The following is a 21138-nucleotide window of genomic DNA, read 5'->3' on the forward strand; positions in this document are numbered from 1 at the left end:
CCATTTTCTTTCCTCTTTTAATTCCTTGCGAAACGCAGGCTGGTGTTTACAGTTTCGCTGCTCGGACTGAGTGAAAGCCTGCGTTCATTCGCGGTAACTCTCAGGAAGAGAAGTGAAGTCACAGATAATCTTGTTTTCCCAGCACTGCGCGTACACTAGCGACATCAGCCTCCAGGGGCTACCTGCAATTTACGTGCATAGTCAACATTTTAAAAACTACATTTCTTAAAGCGATATGATCATCACGCTGTGCGCCCAAGACCGGTTACAGAGATAAAATGGTACTTTTTTACCAGCAGGGAGAGCTGAGACAATTAACTTGTACATGATTTGGGCAACAAAAGATGCCTTCAAGACGACCACCTCTATGTCTTGTTCAGTAAACAGCTGGCTGGCGAAGCGCGGCCGTCTCCCTCTGGTTCAGTTCTCGTCCCTGTCGATTAATTTAATCGATATTCGTGCGTGCCCAATCCCTTCGGAAGGGGTGCTCCGGCCGACCCCCAGTTTGTGTTTCAATAGGGTGGCTGATATGTATACAGTGCGTATATATATATACTGGCGCGCACACACCGAGAGAGAGAGAGAGTCGGTGGAGAAAAAAAAGGGATGTTGCGGCCAACCCCGTCTCAGATCGTGCAAAGTCAAGCGCTGTGTTATTTCCTGTTTATGCAGGGAGACATACAGGGCCGCCGGGGCTGGAGCGGCGAGTGGAAGGGGCGCACAGTCGGCCTGGAGGGGTCAGCGGATTGCCGGAGCTGCGGCGCGGGTGGGAGGGGGCAAGAGAAGGGAGAGAGGGAGAGAGACGGGGGGGGACCCGCTCACTCGGTCCTCCGCCGTGTGTGTATTTTTTTTTTTTCCTCGGCTCGCTCGGCAGTCGGGGCCTGGTGTGCGTATGTCATTTCCTGTTTGTGCTGCGCCGAGTTCCTTTGTGGATCTCCAGTAGCCGAACGGGGCCTGGTCCTCTTCGAGCGGCGGGGCTGCGAGCGGAGCGGAATCGGAGAGAAAAAGAACAGAATCCGAACCGAATCCGGGCGGAGTGAGGGTGTCACGGAGAGGAGAAGACGAAGAGCGGAGGGAAAAAAAGGAGAGAGAGAGTGAGGCGGCGCGGTGGTAGAGGGGGGGGGGAGAGGTTAATAAAAGATAATATAAGCGGACCTAACGAGAAGGAGAGGAAAGACGCCAGCGTTTCGGCTGGAGGAGACGGTTACAAAAAAGTCACCTCCCCACCCCTCCCTCCTTCTCTCTCTCTCTCTCCCCCCTCCTCACCAAACACCCCCCAAAAAATAACCCCAAACTGCACCCCTCGCAGCGGGCAAGTCGGCTCCCGGGTGTCCACCCGTCGGAGGAGCGCTTGGGGGCGCATGAAGCCGGCGGACCGGGCTGCTCTCCGTCTCCGGAAGGTAAGACACGCCGGCCGTCCCGGGGTGGGGAGCGAGGGTACAGCCGGTATGTTAACACAACAACAGCAGCAGCAGCAGCAGGAGTCCGTCGCGGTGCCGGTGGTCGGGGGAGGTGGGCACACCTCGGACGTCTCTGCCGCGCACGTAGGTCAGGTGGATCAGGGCATCAGGCCGCCTGAGCAGATCTGCGGATTTAAAACGTTGTTTTGTTTTCCAATTTGGTGTGTGTGTGTGTGTCTTATAGATACGGATTATATTGGAGACATTTCGCCTCCGTCCCACGTCGCTCGGTATCGACAGCAACCTTTGACTGGTGCTGAAGTCGAGCTCCGGGTCACTGTGCGCTGGGTGCTAGTTATGCGCTAGGAATGCAGACCTCGCCACAAATTTCCTACTGGTAAAAATTACACACGGTGGAGGGGGGGATACATTCATATGTGAATAGCAGGGTGTATATCACGCCTCTCCTGTCGCCTTTCCCAATACGTTTTTCCATGCGAGCCCTTTGCAGGTGTCGCCATCAATGTATTGGAGTACCTGCGGCTGGCGAGCTGTGTGGGGGTGTTACACGGTATTTTGCACAAAGATTTTTTTTTTAAATCTAGATGGGCTTGATGTGCGATATGAAAGAAGGTAAGCTTTATTCACTTATGTTAGTTTAGGAAATCTAAACTGAAAAACAAACTCTGGGGTGCTACCTGTTGCTCTCCTGTGCCCCAGTTCTGGAAGAGGGAACCGGCCCGCTCCAGAGCGCCGTTCTGCAGTTCACAACATCGGACCGAACGTCCCCCCTCAGCTGGGGGCTTCCCAGACCAGACTTTCAGCTGGGCAGCGTTTGTTTTTAAAAGTCCCATTAAGTACTGGCAGTTATGCAAACCATACCAGTGAGTCATGTGTCACCAGTTTGAGGTGATGCCTCTAAGGGGGCTCTATCAGATACAGTTTGTTCTGAACGCGTTGCTGCTGGCTTCATGTGCTGATTTGCATTTCCAGTCGGTGACGCAGAAACTCCCAGGAATTAGGGCTTTGTCTTCGGAAGCACTGCTCCGGCTCCAGACCACTGACCTCGTAACTCCTGTGCCTTGGAACCAGGGTCCTGGGATCCGGTCCGGGCCCGAGTCGGGAATGTGGGCCCGTATCGGACCGCCCTGCGCCAGCAGTACCAGTTGCAGTTCCGGGTTGAGATGCAGCAGCCAGATGTCAAATCTTCTGGACCGGTTTCCAGCAAGAGGGTTCTCTGTGCGGGCTAGAGGGCTGTGAATGATGAGCGCAGCTTGTCCCAGAGTCTAGCCCGTGTCTGTGCACTCAGGAACGCTCCATTCAGGAATTGTCTAGGATCTGTCTTTAGTCTTCTTGATGTCTGAGTAGACTTATTTTGCCCCATTCCGGGGGTACAGTTCGGGGATCCGCACCCCATTTGAGGAAAGGGAAGCAGCAGAGCACCCCGACGCACACCTTCCTAAAAGGTCACGTTTGACCCACTGTTTTTCCCTGTGCATCATGGGTAACGGGTAGAGGAAAAAAGGAACTTACAAGTGCCTCTGTAGACAAAGGTAAGGAGAAATGTCAGGGAAAATTCAGGAAGTTCGCTTTGCTTTTGATGTCATATCAAGCCGCTGCGTCAGACCTGTGGGCAGCTGCTGTGGCTGGAGGGGGAGGGATCCAGATCCAGACCTGCAGTCACTTCGGGTTTTTGTTCCAATCCGAGTCTTCAAACTGTTCTCTTAGACTTCGGGTTTTTCTTCAGGCCGTTGCTGCTGGTTGCTCAAAATGCTCACCTGGCTTGAATAATTGGGCATTTCTGATTATTCAGAGTAACCTCTATTCTCTTCCTACCTGTGCTCTCTGCTACAGGGGGTTTTCTAATTTTTTAATTAGCTCGACTAACATAACCAGGCCCCGCTGGTTGAGCTAATTAAATAATTAGAAAACCCCCTGTAGCCGAGAGCAGAGGTGGAACAGAATCCAGGATTCTCCAGTAATGGAGCTGGGGACCCCTGACCTCTAGGACCTTAAGCTTGAAGGTCAGCTATATCAGACAAGCTGCGTTAGACGTTGCCTTCAGTTGATCTCCAGTAGATCTGGGGGTTCGGAGCTCTGTGCTCCGGTGGGAGCTGAAAATATTCTCGAGCGGAGTATTTACTCACCGTCGCTCAGATGAAGTTTCGAGTGCGGGTCTTGATGCGGCCGCTGTGTGGTTCGATGCAGGGCCCGGGGCAGATGCTTGTGCAGGAAGACGCCTCCTCCGCTCAGACGTGCGAAGGCCGCCTCAAAGCCGACAGCCAGGAGGCGATGGTGGGGCGAGCTGGGCGCTGTGGCAGAGGCCGAATTTCTTCTGTAAATCTCTTGATGTCAACAGGGGTCGCAAACCTATTAAAACGTGCTCATTGCCAGACAGTATCAATTGACTTTTTAATAAGGCTTCAGTCTGAGCCCCTCCCTCCCCACACTCCTGCCTGCATGTTGCAAAGCCTTGTGCCAATCCTGTGGTGTCCGCGGTGTGTTCAGAACCAGCGCACAACAGACCGCGTGTCGGGGCGCCGCGGGGCAGGTCCGCCTCGTTGCTCGGAGCTTGCCCGTTGTCCTGGCTGTTTTCCGTCGGGCTGTAGCTGTTCCGCAGGGAGGCCTGGGAATGTGCAAGGTTCCCCCCTGAGTCCCTGTCCTGTTTCCTGTGCCCCCAGGTGCCCTGAGGAAGTGCCAGACGGCGTGTCCATCTCTCTCGGGCGGCAGGACGGAGTGGGCGAACGGCGACTGATCGTCTCCCAGCAGTTGCCCCCCCTCCCTCCCTCTGCTGAGCAGCGTGTGGCACCTCGCACCCCTCCCCCTCCCCCCCGCCCCGAGCCCCAGCCCCCAGCATGAATGAAGTGACGGTCGTTCGGGAAGGCTGGCTCCAGAAGAGAGGTGAGTGGCCCACTGCGCCCCCGATGGCTCCTTCCTCGTCCTGCTGCTTGGGGGTTCCCCAGGGGTCCCCGCTTTCCTCTGAGCACCGCGGTGACAGCGGCCTAAAAGGTGGTGCACAGTCGCTCCTGTTGCTTCGAGTGGTGGGCAGATGAGAATGTATTCATCCCGCACGGCAGTGACACCCCTGCTTGCAACGTGTCTTTACACAAAGGGCTGCGGGAGTAGGGAACAAGATACCCAGCTTTGATGTTGAATGCCGATTCCCTGGAACATTTTTTAAAAAGGTACAATGTAACAGGTTGTATCACAGTCAAGAATAGTCCTCGTGCTTGTGAGATGTGAAGAGCAGCTACTGTATTAAATGGGAACGAGAGGACACTTTGTGGAATTGCATTTGACAACGACTCGCCAAGGCCTTCTTTACACCAAGGGTTGTGGGAGTGTGGAACATTCTGAGCAGCCATGTTGTCGGAGCCGATGCCATGGCTTGTGTCAAGAAATGGCTGGATGAGATCTCGGGCTCAGTTAACTACTGCTGACCAAACAGGCTTGATGGGCCAAAGGCTCCTCTCATTTGTTACTTTAGAGAAGTTTCTTGTGCTCACTGTCAGTGGGGACGGCAGGTCTGGTGTTATCTGGTGTTGAGCTCTGCCGTTGGGTCAGTGTGGAAGTGAAGTCAGTGCACACTCCTCCTCTTGCCTGCGGGGGCTGTATGGTTGTGATAACGAAATGAATGAAGCTTCTGCCACTGTTTGAAGAAATTGTTTGAGATACCAAAAGCTAGTTCTGTCTGTGCTTTGTGGGTTTTAGTGCAGAGGTGCCTTGTGTTTTAAGCCAGTTTTAAGCAGGCATGGTTTGGTTGCCAGTGTTCTGGGATCGATGACTTGGAAGAGCTCCTCTGCGCTCCTGCTTCACGCTGTCAGGCCGGCGTTCTTGACCCCTCGGTGAGGCTTTCTGTGGGAGTGTTTAATTACTCAGCTGAAGGGATTATTCCTGGATTTGCACTGCGGTGCCATTCTTTCCAGTGCTGAATAAAACAGGGCAGGGCAGCCTGCGGCTCTGTGGCCCTGGTGCGTGTGCTCATTGCCCCCTGGGAGTCTCGTCAGCCCCACTCCCGCAATCCTCCGTCTCCTGTCTCCGCTGTAACGTGACTGGGAAGAGAAAGGTGTGCTAGTTTTTCTCTGGAGAAACGAGAGAGAGGATTGCTGGAATGGGATATAAATCCCAAAATGCCAGTGCGTCAGGGGCGTCATTTTGCCACGAGTGTTCTGCAGCTCTGCGCTTGAATCCCTGTCCTTCCTGGGTCCACGACCAGCCGCCACTGCGGAGGGTCATGCGCACCGCGGGGCGCCATAGGTGTTGACCAAGGGTGGGCTGGGTCACACCTGGTGGCCCAGCGGGGCAGGGAGAGGCGTCCTGGCCAGGGATTAAGGAAACAGAGCTGGAGCAAGTTGATGGGCTTGAAGCCAGACAGACAGACAGATTGAGCATGAATTGCTTGCGAAGAGGATGTCATTGCTAAGTCGCCGTTCAGCTTTACAAGAGGAGGACCAGAATGGAGCTGTGAGGACCCAGCACCCCCAGCATGCAGTTGGGCTCTGATTCGGACAACCACACGGCGGGGAGCACTGCGGAGATATGGGAGCTTACCTGCCCCCCACACACCGGCCTGTGACGGGGCTCGCTGCCTCCTTTGCACGTCTCCGAAACTCGAGCGCTGAGCGGGGATTTTAGCGAAGGGAGACCGAACAAATTGATAGCCGATAAGCAGGGCTGAAGCCCGGCAGCTGCCTGCTGTGAGAGGGGGACTTTGGACTGTTCCTTCAGCTGGCCAGGCTGGTGAGTTAATATGTAGAGCACCGCTGAGCCCGATTTAACTCTTCAGAGCCTGGCGTCCCAGTGCTGGAGCGTGGAACTGTCTGCCCCGTCTTCACAGAGCCTTTTAGTATTCAGTTCCTCCTCAAGTTAAAAAAAAAATCTCTTTTATTTTTAGTTGCTGTGGGTGTGTCTCCAATTAGTGTTTGGGACAGGTGATGAGCTATTAGTCACAGACGATGTACCCCCAGGTTAGAGTCTGTTCCCTCTGATCTGCACTGATGGAGTCGCTCTGGAGTTTATCAAGGCTGAGGAGCAACATCTCCATGTGCTTTAAAAGCAATCAGCACAGCGGCCCCCTTCCACAGCCTCAGGGAGCCCCGGGCATCTCCGGAAAGGGAAAGCGGAGTCCCCCAGTTCAGCAGTCCAGCCCGGTGCAGCAGTGGGTTCCCGCTCCCCACCTGCTCTAACGGTGAAGCCGACAGCAGCCGGGCCAAGGCAACGGAGCAGAAACTGCGGTCAGGGTAGTAGGATAGGTAGCCGCCTGAGGGGAACCCCGAGGCTTGAGGTGTGTGTTATCAGACGGAGGGGGGGTGTCTGCATCACTGACTGGGGGGCCAAGGGGGCAGCAGAGCAGATCTGCACCCCCGTCCCGTCACTCCCAGATTGCAGGGCCTCTGGACGCGTCGCACAAGTGGCCGTGTGGTGCCTGTGCCCGTTCCCACGGCGTGCCACGGGCTGCACCACCCCCACCACGCTCCCCGCGGATTCCTCTCCCACAGGGGGATGGATATAGCTGGGCCCGCGGCTCTAAATCACCCGCAGGGATTTGCTCTATTTCTGGCACCCCGGCGTTCCCTTCCGCTCCTGACAGCTGGCCAGTTCACGGTGTCGGGTGCTCGGGACACTTCCGCCCTCTGCTGCTCGGGTTTCAGGGCAGCCTCCCAGCCCTTCTCGGGCTTCAGTTTCGATAGTCGTCTTCCTGCCTCCTAATCCTGGTCGCTGGCTTCCAGCATGCCCTGCCAGCTCACCTGAGCAGAGCCCCAGCTCTCCCGTCTCCTGTCGCTGCTCTCTCCCTCTGCTCCTTCCCTCCCGTGACCCTGGGGATCCCTTAACTCCTGCTGTTCCCCACTGCAGGCACGAGCTGTAGCCTGCCTGTCCCTCTGTTTGCCAAAGGCACCCCCCTCTGCAATGGCTGCCTCCAGCTCGGGTAACTATCAGGGAGCCCTTCAAGTTTCTGCCGAAGAACTGCTGCCAGTGAGCACCTTCATCCCTTCTGCCAAGAGCTGGGCGCCAGTCCTCTGAGAGCATGCGGCCAAGCGCGACAGATCCGGACACGCTTCTCAGTCTGGGACACAGTGTGTTTATTCCATCTGGGAGTCCCGTTGTTTCTGGGGGAAAAGGGGAGCACAGGGCTCCTCTGTGATAAGAGCCCCCTGCACTGTGGAACCTGTCGTGGTTTAACATGAGGTGACAAACGGTACTGAAGGCGAGGCTCATGCCTGTTTGGGTTCTCTCTCTCTCGCCCCCTGCAGGAGAGTACATTAAGACCTGGAGGCCGCGGTACTTCATCCTGAAAAGCGATGGCTCGTTCATCGGCTACAAGGAGAAGCCGGAGACCTCGGATCACATCCTGCCGCCTCTGAACAACTTCTCCGTGGCAGGTGGGCCTGGTGGAAGGGGGGGGGACAAGGGCAGGGGGCAGGGAGACCTGAGCTTCCATCCGGACCGGCGTCCCGGCCGGGGGAAGAGTGGTCTCTTGTGTAGACTGGCCCACCCTGCCCTGCTGCCTTCACGTCCAGGATGTGCTGCAGGGATGAGTCAGACAGGCTTGCCTGCGAAAATGATGTTAGTGCTTAGATGAAGATTTAAGGATCAGCTTTAAAATGCAAAATACTCCCCGATTTTGTCGTGCAGCTCTCGTGTATGTTTGTGGTGTTTTTATTCGGCGTCTTGCAGGTCTGTGTTTGCTCCTCGAACATTAGCTTGTGTGGCTGATTCGCCCGGGCTGTTCTCCGGGAACGCAGGACACCTGACCAGTGAAGGCTTTGGCTGACTGAGAGTTCATCTAATGAAGTTATTGCACTGCATTTGCGTGCTGTTTTGTCCAGTTCTGAGGTCCAGCTGTTCTCTGGACAGTCTGATTGGTCTGGAACAGTTTGGCAGCTGTAGTGGGGGAGGGGTTTGCCGTGCAAGTGAACGCTGTATGGAAAAGCGATGAGGAAACATGCTTTTTCAAAACGTCCTGCGCAACCTGTTCCTGCTCTGCTATGGTGGGATCAGCAATGTCTCAGTCCAGTGTCAATGTCTTCGCTCACACCCCGAACCCCCTGTCCTGTTTCAGAATGCCAGCTGATGAAGACAGAGAGGCCCCGCCCCAACACCTTCGTCATCCGGTGTCTGCAGTGGACCACCGTGATCGAGCGCACGTTCCATGTGGACAGCCCCGAGGAGAGGTGAGTGGAGACCCCTCCCAAAAATTCAGACCATCAGCGCTCTGTGTCATGCCCAGAGCCAGATTTGACATTGCCTCCTCTCAGACTAACTTTTCCAAATGGGGGAAAAAATAAATTGATCACAACACAGTGCAAGGAAACTAGATGGGGAAGTATTTGAGTGTTACCCGGGCAGTGCGCAACACTAAATGTCTTCCCCACACCCTTTCCCCCCCTGTAGGTACTGAGTGTTTCAGACAGCAGGTCTAGGCAGGCAGGGAATCGGCAGCTGTAAAGTTCCTTGGCGCATCTACACAAGCATGAGAAGCCCAAAAGAGAAGAAGGCCTTGAAGACTGTTGCTCTGAAAGAACAGTGCTCGGTTTTTTGCAGTTGTTACTTGGCTTTTATCCAGTTTCCATAATATCTGTGGAGCAGAAGAACTAAAGTTAAGCAGTAGTGTGGTAAACTCTGTAATGAGCCTGATTAGTTCTGATTAAGGAGATTTAACAGAGGAATTATGAAGCACGCGTGTTGTTTCTTAAGACGGATCCTGGGAGCACTTGGTTCGTTGGCAGAACTGGAGGCTCCAGCTGGGCCTGAAAAGGCATTTTCATCAGCAAGGGTACGATAATCCTTACAGCCAGGCTTACGGTTTTTACAGGCATTTAATTCATTTTCAGAAATTCTAGGCAGTCATTAAGAAGCCATCAGCCTTTAACGGGCTCTTTCAGGCAAGAAGGTTCTGACATTGGCAAACATCATGACTCTGTCCATGGTGAGACCTACCTTATTTTTAATCTGACTTTCAGTTAATTAAGAGCAATTAACCGTGTTAACATTTTATTTGCGTCATCTGGGGGCCCAGGTCCAGTGGTCCTGAGATTTCAAAGAGATTGATCTGTGTTTGTGTTTTTGATCATTAAAAGCAGCTTCTGCAGTATTCTTTGGAAAGACCTATTATTTATTATGCATATGGTGCTTTGTTTTTTTACTTCTGTCATGCGTCACTGTAAAATACCCACATGCTCTAGAGCTGGGTTAGTCAGCTAGCAGGCCCTCCTGTGCCCTCTGCTGTACTTTAACATGGCTGACGTCTTCGTTGTTAGATTGATCCTGCTGACTGTCAATTAAATTACCTGAAGAGCAAAGTTCTGGCTTGCAACAGCCTTCATTTCCAATAGTCCTAATCTGGAGTTCAGGAGGTGAGTGTTTTGTGCTCTGTGTGGCTTGCAGAATCAAACGATTCAGTCCTGCTGGGATTGTGTTTTAACTGGACTGGTCTACAGAGGTGCTGCACTTGCTTGTGGCGTCCAGCAGGGCAGTGGTGTAAGCTCTCTCCATCTCTCCACGCCAGGGAGGAATGGATCCGTGCGATCCAGGCTGTGGCCAACGGCCTGAAGAACCGTGAGCCCGAGGAGGAGCCCATGGACATCAAGTTCGGCTCGCCCAGCGACAACTCCGGCGCCGAGGAGATGGAAGTGGCCATGAGCAAGTCGCGCTCCAAAGTGGTGAGTCCTGTTGGCCAAAAATGGCTCCCTGTTGGCTGTCTTGTGGAGAGATGCTTTCTGCTTGGCCATTACCCTAGTAAAATGGAAATAAGGGAGGCAAGGGATTAGCACAGTTGGTAGGAAGACGCAATTCAGCCCACTGGTCATACTGCTCAATTTTAAGGGGTCTTGGGGCTCATCGTCTAGGGCTGGGGTGGGGTATCTGGGCACTGCTCTCCTCTTGCATTGCAGGACTTCAGTCTACCCACAGTTTTGTCCACATAGATAATGTTGAATTTAATTGGTTCTTAATTATTTAATTACTCCTGTAGGTGTAAATTGCTCCCAAAAATCAAAGCTTAGTACGAATAAAAGACTAGTCGAAGAGGTTGACTAGGTTTGTATCGTTCAAGACAGGAGTAGTTTCCACAGGCTGGAGAACTTCCAGTGTAGCTTCCATCCACAAGAATGTGACAAAACGCCAATTATAGACCATTATAGACACGTCTGGCTTCTGTTACATTACACGTTACGGCCACAAAGTTTAGAACTACACCAGAGGGTCACCTATATGAAAGTAATATCCGAGAGAGTAATCAACATGGATTCGTTAGAAACCATACCTGGGTTCCCTCAAGAAACAGCTGGATAACTTCTGACTACCAAACAGGCCAGATGGGCTGAATGTCTTCTTCTTGTTTCTCACCTTTGTGTTCCTCTGTGCGGCTCTGCGATGGGTTCAATTACGTTTCTTCACCCTTTCCCCCAGACAATGAGTGACTTCGACTACCTGAAGCTGCTGGGCAAGGGCACCTTCGGGAAGGTCATCCTGGTCCGAGAGAAGGCCACGGGAATGTACTACGCCATGAAGATCCTGCGCAAGGAGGTCATCATCGCCAAAGTGAGTCCGGGCACGGGCCCCTGGGCGTGACCCACTCCAGCGTCTCGGCAGAGAGGTGCTTCCCCGCCTGGGCCTGCTGGCGCTCGAGGACGGCAGAGGGCTGGTCTGGGCCTTGAAGGCCAGAGGGCCTGCCTGGAGGCTTTATGGGCGAGAGAATGATCTGCACCGTCTGTGATCTGAACGTTTTTCTCCTCTCCTCTGGCCTTCAGGATGAAGTAGCGCACACGGTGACTGAGAGCAGAGTGCTGCAGAACACGAAGCACCCTTTTCTGACGGTGAGTTCCGCTTTCCCCCGATTGAGCTCCAGGCGCACAGACAGGTGAAAACTGCACAGGGGAGTGCCGCTGGGCGCGCTCCTCGGGGAAACTCGGGTTTTGCATGCGAGGGGGCTGGTGGTTCCGAGCCGTCCCGGCGAACTGGGAAAGCAGATGCTCTTTGAAGTCACAGTCCCGAACGTGACAGGTCTGTCCTGTGGAGGGTTTTCCCACCCTGGGTCCCACAGATTTTGCAAGGGAAGGGGGTCAGATTCGAACTCTGCTGTCCAGTCACCAGTGGTGCTCCGTGCGGATGTGTGAGAGCATTTTGCGTTGAAGGTAAAAGCAAAAAGAAAAATAAATGCGGGATCCTCATTCCGGGTTTCTGTCAGGTGGATTTGCATGGCATTTGCCTGCTGGGTTGAGGCGGGCACAGCTCTGGAGCCAGTCCCCCCTTCCCTGGGGCTGCAGGCCCAGGCTGTGTCCCTGTCACAGATGGGCGTGCGTGTTGGGGTTCCGAAGGCCAGGCGGTCAGACGCGCACGCCCTCTCGCGCACATCCTTCTCCCTGGCTCGGCCGTGCCCAGGCCTTGTGCTTCCGACATCCTGAGCCAATGAAGGAAACCCAGTAGCTGGAACTAACCTGCTTTGCACACGGTGACACTGAGTGGATTGGCAATGCGATATGAAAGTGCTGTAACTTTGTGCATATTAAACTGCCGGGAAAATTGCATCGTGAATGTGCTTTGTTTCTCAAAATCACAGAGAATTCCCAGCTCTGTTATTTACCAGGCGAGTGGAAAGCTAATGATTGGCACTGTAATGAAAACGTACACTGCCACAAGATACAGATTCTCGCCTTAAGTCTGATCGTCAGTAGCTTGCACTCTGTACATAACTTTTCATAGGATGCCGATGTGTGCCACACTGAGGCTTTCTGTGATCCTGTGTGGGCTCTCTTTAGAGCATTATCTTCTGAAAAGGCTTCTCTCTGGCTGGATCTTGTGCATGCGGAATGGAAGAATAGTGTTGCACACTGCTCTGAGGCCCATGAGCATGGCCCCTGTGCAGCTCTTTATCTGAAAGAGCAAATCTGACCAGCAGCTCCCAGAAATGAGGGATGTGCCACAAGCCACAAGGTGGTGATTTAACAAACCCCTATTTTTTTCCAGAGTTTTGACAAGATGGGGCCCCGTGCGACCCAGAGCATCACTGCCTGTAATGAGAAATAACAGCCCCCAATTATTTTTTTGTTCTGCCCACAGACACTAAAGTACGCCTTCCAGACCCACGACAGGCTGTGCTTTGTCATGGAATATGCCAATGGAGGGGAGGTAGGTGTCTTATCGGACACTTAAAAGTGTCAGAAGGGACTGGGCAGATAATTATGTAATACAAAAGTATATATGCACAGTGGTGTCTATAAACCTGAGAACAGGTTGTGTCTTAGAGAATTGTACCAGCTTAGATGCTGCTCCTTCTTTGCATAAATGCTGCCTACTGATGAGACTGATCTCAAGCACATGGGTTTGCGTTGAAGTAGAAGCGTGGTAATGATGTTCTTGAAGACCCCCCACAAAATATTCCAGCTCCTTCCTCTGTTTCCGCTCTAGCTCTTCTTCCACCTCTCGCGAGACAGAGTCTTCACGGAAGACCGCGCGCGTTTCTACGGAGCGGAGATCGTGTCGGCGCTGGAGTACCTGCACTCCAGGAATGTGGTCTACAGGGACCTCAAGGTGGGTCGGTGGGAGATCGGAGGGGCTCATCTTCTCGATCTGCTTTGCAAGCCTGACGCGCAGCGGTGCCCCCGGAGTTCAGCTGTGTTGGGTCACGTGCCTGCTGCCGGACTGCGGGTGGTGCCTTCCCACAGCTCGCAGACTGGTCATCCCCCGTGGACCACCAGAGATAGGGGGCTGCGGGTCACGCCCTGCCTTCGGTGTGTGCTCGTTCTGCGCGGCTCGTGACCCCCCTCCCTCCCTTTCTCTCGTTGCGCAGCTGGAGAACCTCATGTTGGACAAAGACGGCCACATCAAGATCACGGACTTCGGCCTCTGCAAAGAGGGCATCACGGACGGGGCCACCATGAAGACCTTCTGCGGCACCCCAGAGTACCTGGCGCCCGAGGTACAGCCGGCCCGGCCCACGTCTCGGACCGCGCTGCGGCACGCCGGCATGCCTTCGCGCTGTCGGGAAGTTTCACCCTCCATCTCTCTCCCTCCCTCCCTCTCTCTCTCTCTTTCCCCATCATAGGTGCTGGAAGATAACGATTACGGGCGCGCGGTGGACTGGTGGGGCCTGGGAGTCGTCATGTATGAAATGATGTGCGGGCGGCTGCCCTTCTACAATCAGGACCACGAGCGGCTCTTCGAGCTCATCCTCATGGAGGAGATCCGCTTCCCGCGCAACCTCTCCCCCGAGGCCAAGGCGCTGCTCGCCGGCCTGCTGAAGAAAGACCCCAAGCAGAGGTGAGAGGGGGCGCACGGCCAGCCGGCGGCGCCAGGATCTGTCCCTGTTTGACGTCGGTTTGCAGAGCCGGTCTGTTGAGTTTGATGGGCTGGTGGCTGTTTTCACACCACACCTCTCTGTCTCTCTCTCTCTGTCTGTCTGTCCCCTCCAGGTTGGGAGGAGGGCCTGAGGATGCCAAAGAAGTGATGAGCCACAAATTCTTCACCCCTATTAACTGGCAGGACGTCCTGCAGAAGAAGGTGAGGCTGAGGAGCTCGGCGTGGTGCACCGACAGGGTTCTCCTGCACGTGCCTTTTGTTGGCCATGGCTGCCAAATACATCTGCCAGCCTAAACACGTCAGCCCGATGCGCAGTAGACTTAAGAGCTTGTTGAGGTCTAGGCCGGGGAGAGTCAGCCTCGGCACCTGCATTCCATCCTTCGTTATCACCCGTGTTAATTAAGCAATTGAGAATCGGTATCAGTCGAATCCGTGGGGGTGGAGTGGTGACACTCTGGCTAAGGATCTGCACCTGGAAGGTTGCCAGTTCAGAGGAATCCTACTCTGTTCGGCCCCTGAGCAAGACCCTTAACCCAAACTGCTCCAGGGGCGCTGTACAATGTCTGACCCTGCGCTCTGACCCCCAGCTTCTCCTCCTGTCTGTGTCTCATGGAGAGAGAGCTGGGGTCTGTGAAAAGACCAATTCCTAATACAAGAAATTGAATATGGCCAATAAAGTGATCTTGTCAATGGAAGGTTGTGCTGGCAGGCAGGCAGTGGAAGCGCGGGGTCTGGGGTGAGTGTTAAGACGCAGATGACCAGCCCGCGGCTGAGCAGTCAGGGCTCCCAGGTGGCCTGTGGGGCGAGTCAGCAGTCCGCCCCTGTCCCAGAGGGTCACCTTCTCGCTCTCCTGTCTCCTCGCAGCTCATCCCCCCGTTCAAGCCCCAGGTGACGTCGGAGACGGACACCCGATACTTCGACGACGAGTTCACCGCTCAGACCATCACGGTCACGCCTCCGGACAAATGTGAGTGTGGCGCCTCCCCTTCGGGGCTGTCCCGGTACACTGGGGCGACTGCACCTGCAGCCTGCTCCTTCCCTGTCCCCGTGATCTGCACAGTGTGCTGCGCATAGAGGCGACTGCAAAAGCGTCAAAACCCCTGCCCTCAGAGCCTGCAGGTTCTGTGTCTGAGCTCCCATGAGCCACTGTGGACCCTCGAGCCTGCAGGTTCTGTGTCTGAGCTGTGGGTTGCTAAAATCAGTCCTTTCCAGAGTGACTTGATACATCATGGACTCTGAGTGCATCTCCTGTATCTCACCTGGCCAGAGGTCTGTGACGGCAAGTCCTGTCCTTTGGCTGAGTGGAGGTTGAATTGTCCTCCACTTTTTATAATGATAATAATAATTGCTTACACATACATAGCGCTTTTCTGGACACTCCACTCAAAGCACCATACAGGTAATGGGGATCCCCTCCACTACCACCAGTGTGCAGCCCCACCTGGATGATGCGACGGCAGCCATAGTGCGCCAGAACGCTCACCACACATCAGCTATCAGTGGGGAGGAGAGCAGAGTAATGAAGCCAATTTAAGATGGGATTATTAGGAGGCCATGATTGGTAAGGGCCAATGGGAAATTTGGCCAGGACGCCGGGGTTAAACCCCTACTCTTTCGAGAAATGCCCTGGGATTTGTAATGACCAAAGAGAGTCAGGATCTCAGTTTTATGTCTAATCTGAAGGACGGTGCCTGCTTACAGTATATTGTCCCTGTCGCTATTCTGAGGCATTAGGACCCACGTGGACCGCAGGGTGAGCGCCCCCTACTGGTCCCACTAACACCTCTTCCAACAGCAGCCTCAGTTTTTCCCAGGAGGTCTCCCATCCAGGTACTGGGCCGTCTTGGCTTCAGTGGGCTGCTGGCTGTGAGTTGCAGAGTGATATGGCTGCTGACCAGTGATTTCTTCTTTTATTGTGCCTGGGCTCTTAATTGGCCTAATTGGAAGAATCATTGGTTCACCTGGACTCGTTAACCCTTTCCAGGAATCTCCAGCTGTCAGTGGTTTACAGGCCTGTACAGCCTTCTGGCCCAGCCCGTGTGTCACTGCTGTCACACAGCTGTCCTAACGGAGTTGAGGACAGCCGGGAAAGCGAAAGGGTTTCTCCCCGAAGCTTGAACACGCGTGGGGAAAGGAACCCCGGTCTGGCTCTTCTTGCGCTGCACCCTGGGTGAGCCGCGATCAACCGCGGTTACTGCTGGTTACCCTCCGGCTCGGGGGCGGGCAGCTCCAGCCCCCTAGGGTTTCACGGGTACTGTCCCGTTCGCGACTGGGGGGGCATGAAGTCCTGTCCAAATAATCCAAGCCCATCCGGTCCGATCCGAGCCCCTCCAGGCCGCAGCTGCCCAGCCCAGGACGGAGGCTGCAGCGTGCCGAGCCGTGGTGAAGCCCAGTGCCGGGTGAAGACTGGCTCGGCGTGCTCGCCCACCTCTGTCATTGTTGGCTCGTATCTGACGCGTCTCTGCCAGCGACCCCGGGTGCCTGAAAGATTTCTGGGTTTGAGGGAGGTAAAACTGTCTTTACGGAAAGATCTGACCCGGAAGCGCTCTGTCCCGCAGATGACAGCCTGGATGCGGAGGACCCCGATCAGCGCACTCACTTCCCACAGTTCTCCTACTCCGCCAGTATAAGGGAGTGAGCGGGCGGCATGGACAGCCAGCACGGACAGGAGCCATCCAGAGACTGATGGAAACACTCAGAGCAGAGCAGCCCTGTAGCCCTGCCTCACCGGGTACCACACTAACGCAGAACAGCCGCCACAGCAACACACACTCACACACACACCCCTGGACTGTCACGCAGCGACATGCACGCCCACAAGCTACACACCTCCCACAGACTGCAGGAAGAAATAACCCTTAGCTGAAAAGTTTTTTTTCTTCTTCTTAAGAAAAAAACCCGAAAAAGATAAAATCTATATATTTTTAAACATTTTTCCGATTGTTACAGTTTTAAAAGCCATATGCAGCGATTTACAAGTGCTCTTTTGGAACTGGCTGTTACCAATAGTATTGAACTGTTCCTCCTGGGTCGCTTGGAAAGGAGTGGAGGCGGTTGGCCAATTGGTGCCCTCTGATCCCACATGTGTGTGCGTATGTGTGTGTTTGTATATTTATATATTGCTGTAGATGTGTGTGTATATATCTATACAGATGCACGGTTTTGCCTTTAAAGGAAGAGGGAATTGTGATTTTGCGGGCAGGATTGTCCAGTGCTTCATTTCCAGATGTTGCAGACTGGAAACCGCAACACTTGTCTGTCTCATGTCCCCCCCCCCCCCCCTCCCAGCGCCGCAGGGCCACTCGTATGCAGTAGTGTAGCCCAGTCGCCCACTGTGGGTGGGGGGCGGAGGCAAAGTACGGGGTGTGGGGGGGCTTCAAGAGGTCCCTGCTTGAGTTACACTCACAGTCCCTTATCTGCTACTGTGAATCCAAGAATACCCAACCAGCCGTTCCTTGATGGAACCTGGAACACAGTTCTTTAGCTTATTTAATGAAACATAAAATGAGGTTTAGAAAGAGAAACTCAAAGCCAAGCCCTGCCCCCCCCCCACCCCCCCCACCTCCATGGATTTGCAAAGCCAGATTGAGGACCGCCGGGGAGCAGCCTCGCGACCTGGCGCTGGGGTGTGAAAACGGAGTGCTGGATCGTTTTCACTGGGAGACGAGGAGTTACTTCTGCCCGCAAAATAATCGCGCATCCCTGTCCCTGCAGTACCATGATCAGCCACCGGAGGGCGCAAGTGCAATCAAAGGCCTGCGCTCTCTGAAGCAGGTGGACACCAGCTTGCCAGTACCAATTATGGCACCATAGATCCCACCTTGCACCCATCCCTTAGCGTGGGGGTTCCACTGTCAAGCAGTGCAGACATTATGACGAACAAAGTGAACTGGTTGGTAGTTTTAGAACCTGCTCTTTCAGATAGGCCCTTTCGTGGAACATCATCTCAAGGCACTGTACAGCATCATTAGAGGTCTGCAGAAAATTGTCATGAGCTGTGTCAATTAAACAACTAAGAGTTAATGGTCTTACAACTGAATTTGAAATTGCTAAGCAACCTGTGAGCTTGAGAGTGGGCTGGGAGATCAATCCACAATCGTGGAGAAAGGGGGGATAGAGAGCACGATCTCCCGGGGTCTCCCAGAGTGCGTCTCCCAGACTTCAGAGACTAATTCTGGGATCTAGGAGAACTGGAGTTTTTTTAGCTTCATAGCAGCTGACGCCAGCCAGGTCTGTTTCTGTCGGTGGATTTGCTCTCCTGTCAAATATTGTTCTTAAGCTGCTTTTTATTTAGATAAACTCGTTTTGGGGTGCTTACTGCACTTTTCACCTCTGTCTCTGCCTTCTTTCAAGCCCCTTAAACCCTGCACTCCACACAGCCCTGTGCTGGAGGTTCAGCACAAACTGGAGAAGAGATGTATCCCTTACGGACAGCACCACCTCCTACAGGAGGGTCAGAGCCAATGGGAGGAGAGGTGTGTCCCTCACTGGCAGCACCGCCCCCAGTGGGAGGGTCAGAGCCAATGGGAGTAGAGGTGTGTCCCTCACTGGCAGCACCGCCCCCAGTGGGAGGGTCAGAGCCAATGGGAGGAGAGGTGTGTCCCTCACTGGCAGCACCGCCCCCTGCTGGAGGGTCAGAGCCAATGGGAGGAGAGGTGTGCCCTCCCTGGCAGCACCGCCCCCAGTGGGAGGGTCAGAGCCAATGGGAGGAGAGGTGTGTCCCTCACTGGCAGCACCGCCCCCTGCTGGAGGGTCAGAGCCAATGGGAGGAGAGGTGTGCCCTCCCTGGCAGCACCGCCCCCAGTGGGAGGGTCAGAGCCAATGGGAGGAGAGGTGTGTCCCTCACTGGCAGCACCGCCCCCAGTGGGAGGGTCAGAGCCAATGGGAGGAGAGGTGTGTCCCTCACTGGCAGCACCGCCCCCAGTGGGAGGGTCAGAGCCAATGGGAGGAGAGGTGTGTCCCTCACTGGCAGCACCACCCCCAGTGGGAGGGTCAGAGCCAATGGGAGGGGAGGTGTGTCCCTTACTGGCAGCACCGCCCCCAGTGGGAGGGTCAGAGCCAATGGGAGTAGAGGTGTGTCCCTCACTGGCAGCACCGCCCTCAGTGGGAGGGTCAGAGCCAATGGGAGGAGAGGTGTGTCCCTCACTGGCAGCACCGCCCCCAGTGGGAGGGTCAGAGCCAATGGGAGGAGAGGTGTGCCCTCCCTGGCAGCACCGCCCCCAGTGGGAGGGTCAGAGCCAATGGGAGTAGAGGTGTGTCCCTCACTGGCAGCACCGCCCCCAGTGGGAGGGTCAGAGCCAATGGGAGGAGAGGTGTGTCCCTCACTGGCAGCACCGCCCCCAGTGGGAGGGTCAGAGCCAATGGGAGGAGAGGTGTGTCCCTCACAGGCAGCACCGCCCCCAGTGGGAGGGTCAGAGCCAATGGGAGGGGAGGTGTGTCCCTTACTGGCAGCACACTTGCCTGAAGTGCCTAGGAGGCCACAGGGGGCGTTGTGCTGTAGAGAGTCCTGACTGACTGACCCCACCCTGCCCTCATGGTGCGTGGCCAGCTGTGCCGCTGTGTAATGTAAAGGGGCAGTAGGTTCACTCTAGATAGAGCAGCTCTTGTCTGAACTACATTACCCAGAAAGTGGTGGTAAGCCATCTGACCCCTCAAAAACCAGGAAGCTGCAGCTCCCTGGGTGGAATGCTTTTTGCCCTTGTCCCCCTGGTGCCATGGTGCGTAGCAAATGGGGGAAACATTAAGTCAGTGGACGCTCACCTTCGATCACACTAAGCCCTCCCTTATTTCAGCTGCTGATTTGCATCATGAAACCTTATTTTCCGCTGGCTGGCCAAGTTCCAGATTTCAAGTTCTTACAGAAGTTGGTGGAAGTACTGAATATATAGTGTGAATCGATCACACTACTCATTCGGTACAGGATTCCAGTTAACCCCTGAAAACCCAGAACAGAAAGTCTCTCTCACGTCGGTCATAATGTCTGCATCTCCTGAACCAGGACCCCAGCGTCGAGCATGGATCACACCAGGCAGCAGTGCAAGCATCTCCGCCTGGAAATTTGGAACATAAGCAATATTTGAATAAAGGGAATCAAGCTGAGCCCTCCTCATAGAATCAGTAAACTTGTAAAGAATGAATTACAATCTTTATCATCCCTTCACTTTAAAAAAAAATGCCTTGAATGCTGTATTAGTTTAGTGATAAGGGCAGAAATTTTGCTTTGTTTTTTTTTTTAGCTTCATTCGAATGTGACAGCCGTCACGAATGTATCTTTTAATGCTAGTATTGCAAGAGATGTTAATGCAGCTTGTGTCGGGAGGGGGGGGGAGGGGGGTGGTTGTGGGGCTACAGAGTGGGGGTTCAATCCACTACTTTTTCTTCAGGTTCCTAGAGACTCTGCAAGTGCCCTTTGTAACACCAAGAGCTCTGAACCGTCAGGCAAGCCTGATGCATCAGCCTGTGGTTGGGAAGGGTGGGGAGGAGTCTCCTATGTTACACAGCTCTCAGTTGGATAAGCCTGTCTTCTATGTGATATAGCTGTTTATTATTGCATTTTATTATGATGATGATGATGATTATTAAGATCTGTTCCAGTAAAAGTTATTACTGACTGACCGCTGCGAGGTGGCCTGACTCTTCTGTGCTTGGTTGAAGTCTTGTGTGTGATGGTTGGGGTTCGGCGGGAGGGTGTTTGTGCGTGGAGGCTCGCGGGGCTGACCTGTGGGGGGGGGCGCGGTCAGCAGGCCGTAATGCAGCTGTGTGTCGCACCACACCTCCCCCCCCGAGGGACACTTCCTCCCGTGCAGCGGGGAGGTGTAGCTCAGCCTGCTACATGCTTCACAGTGTCGAGTCGAGAAGGGAGCGTCCGCATCTGATCCAGATCCTGCCCTGTAAGGACCCATGGGCTAGGCTGCAGGTAGGTGCACCCTCCCTGGCCAGAATATTAGGACACCTTCCCCAAGCCAGGTCAAATAACAGACTGGCAGGGCCCGATGAACACAGGACAGTCTAATGCCATCTTCCCAGCCCAGAACACTCCCTGGACCCCAGCCCTATTACACACCCCAGGGACAGGGCACGTTCTCACGGCCACCTGCAGGGGAGGCCGTCCTGCTGCAAGAACAGGACAAGACCGAGCCGCGGCTCGTCCAGGTCCCCCTGGGACACGATAAATAGTGTTTGACGGACCCGTCCCACAGTCTGTGGCATCGGGTCAGATACGTCCTATTTCAGGTGGGCAGCTGCGTCAGCATGCGTAGGCTGCAAAGGTTTATTCCATGCTGAAAAAAAGAAGAAAACACAATGTTTCGGCCGTGGAGCCTTCTTTAGGTGTGAGCAAATCTGTCCTATTTCAACCTTCATCCCTGTATCTGGAATGCTATAATTCTCATAAAACGTCCGGTTGGGGAATGAAATAAACTGAGTGAATAACTACAGTGAT

The 21138-nt window shown here is 54.3% G+C and overlaps 1 protein-coding gene across 3 annotated transcripts; it reads left to right on the plus strand.

Moving 5' to 3' along the window:
- The first annotated feature begins 638 nt into the window (after positions 1 to 638).
- Positions 639 to 20312, plus strand: akt2 (v-akt murine thymoma viral oncogene homolog 2). Of its 3 annotated transcripts, none has more exons than XR_011189209.1 (15): positions 639 to 1400; positions 4082 to 4301; positions 7652 to 7780; positions 8461 to 8572; positions 9907 to 10060; positions 10809 to 10940; positions 11150 to 11215; positions 12459 to 12527; positions 12807 to 12929; positions 13189 to 13317; positions 13444 to 13658; positions 13811 to 13898; positions 14562 to 14664; positions 16256 to 18890; positions 18950 to 20312. XR_011189209.1 is itself a non-coding variant. In XM_006627599.3 (14 exons), exons 2-14 carry the CDS (start codon positions 4256 to 4258, stop codon positions 16333 to 16335), a joined length of 1446 nt encoding a protein of 481 aa, XP_006627662.1. In that variant the 5' UTR covers positions 639 to 1400; positions 4082 to 4255; the 3' UTR covers positions 16336 to 20312. The 3 variants fall into 3 exon arrangements, 1 of the variants encoding a protein (XP_006627662.1); XR_011189210.1 differs by having other exon boundaries at positions 16256 to 18471; positions 18531 to 20312; XM_006627599.3 differs by having other exon boundaries at positions 16256 to 20312.
- The last annotated feature ends 826 nt before the right edge of the window (positions 20313 to 21138 follow it).

This window comes from Lepisosteus oculatus, chromosome 3 (genome assembly GCF_040954835.1).
Source record: "Lepisosteus oculatus isolate fLepOcu1 chromosome 3, fLepOcu1.hap2, whole genome shotgun sequence".
Classification (NCBI taxonomy): domain Eukaryota; kingdom Metazoa; phylum Chordata; class Actinopteri; order Semionotiformes; family Lepisosteidae; genus Lepisosteus; species Lepisosteus oculatus.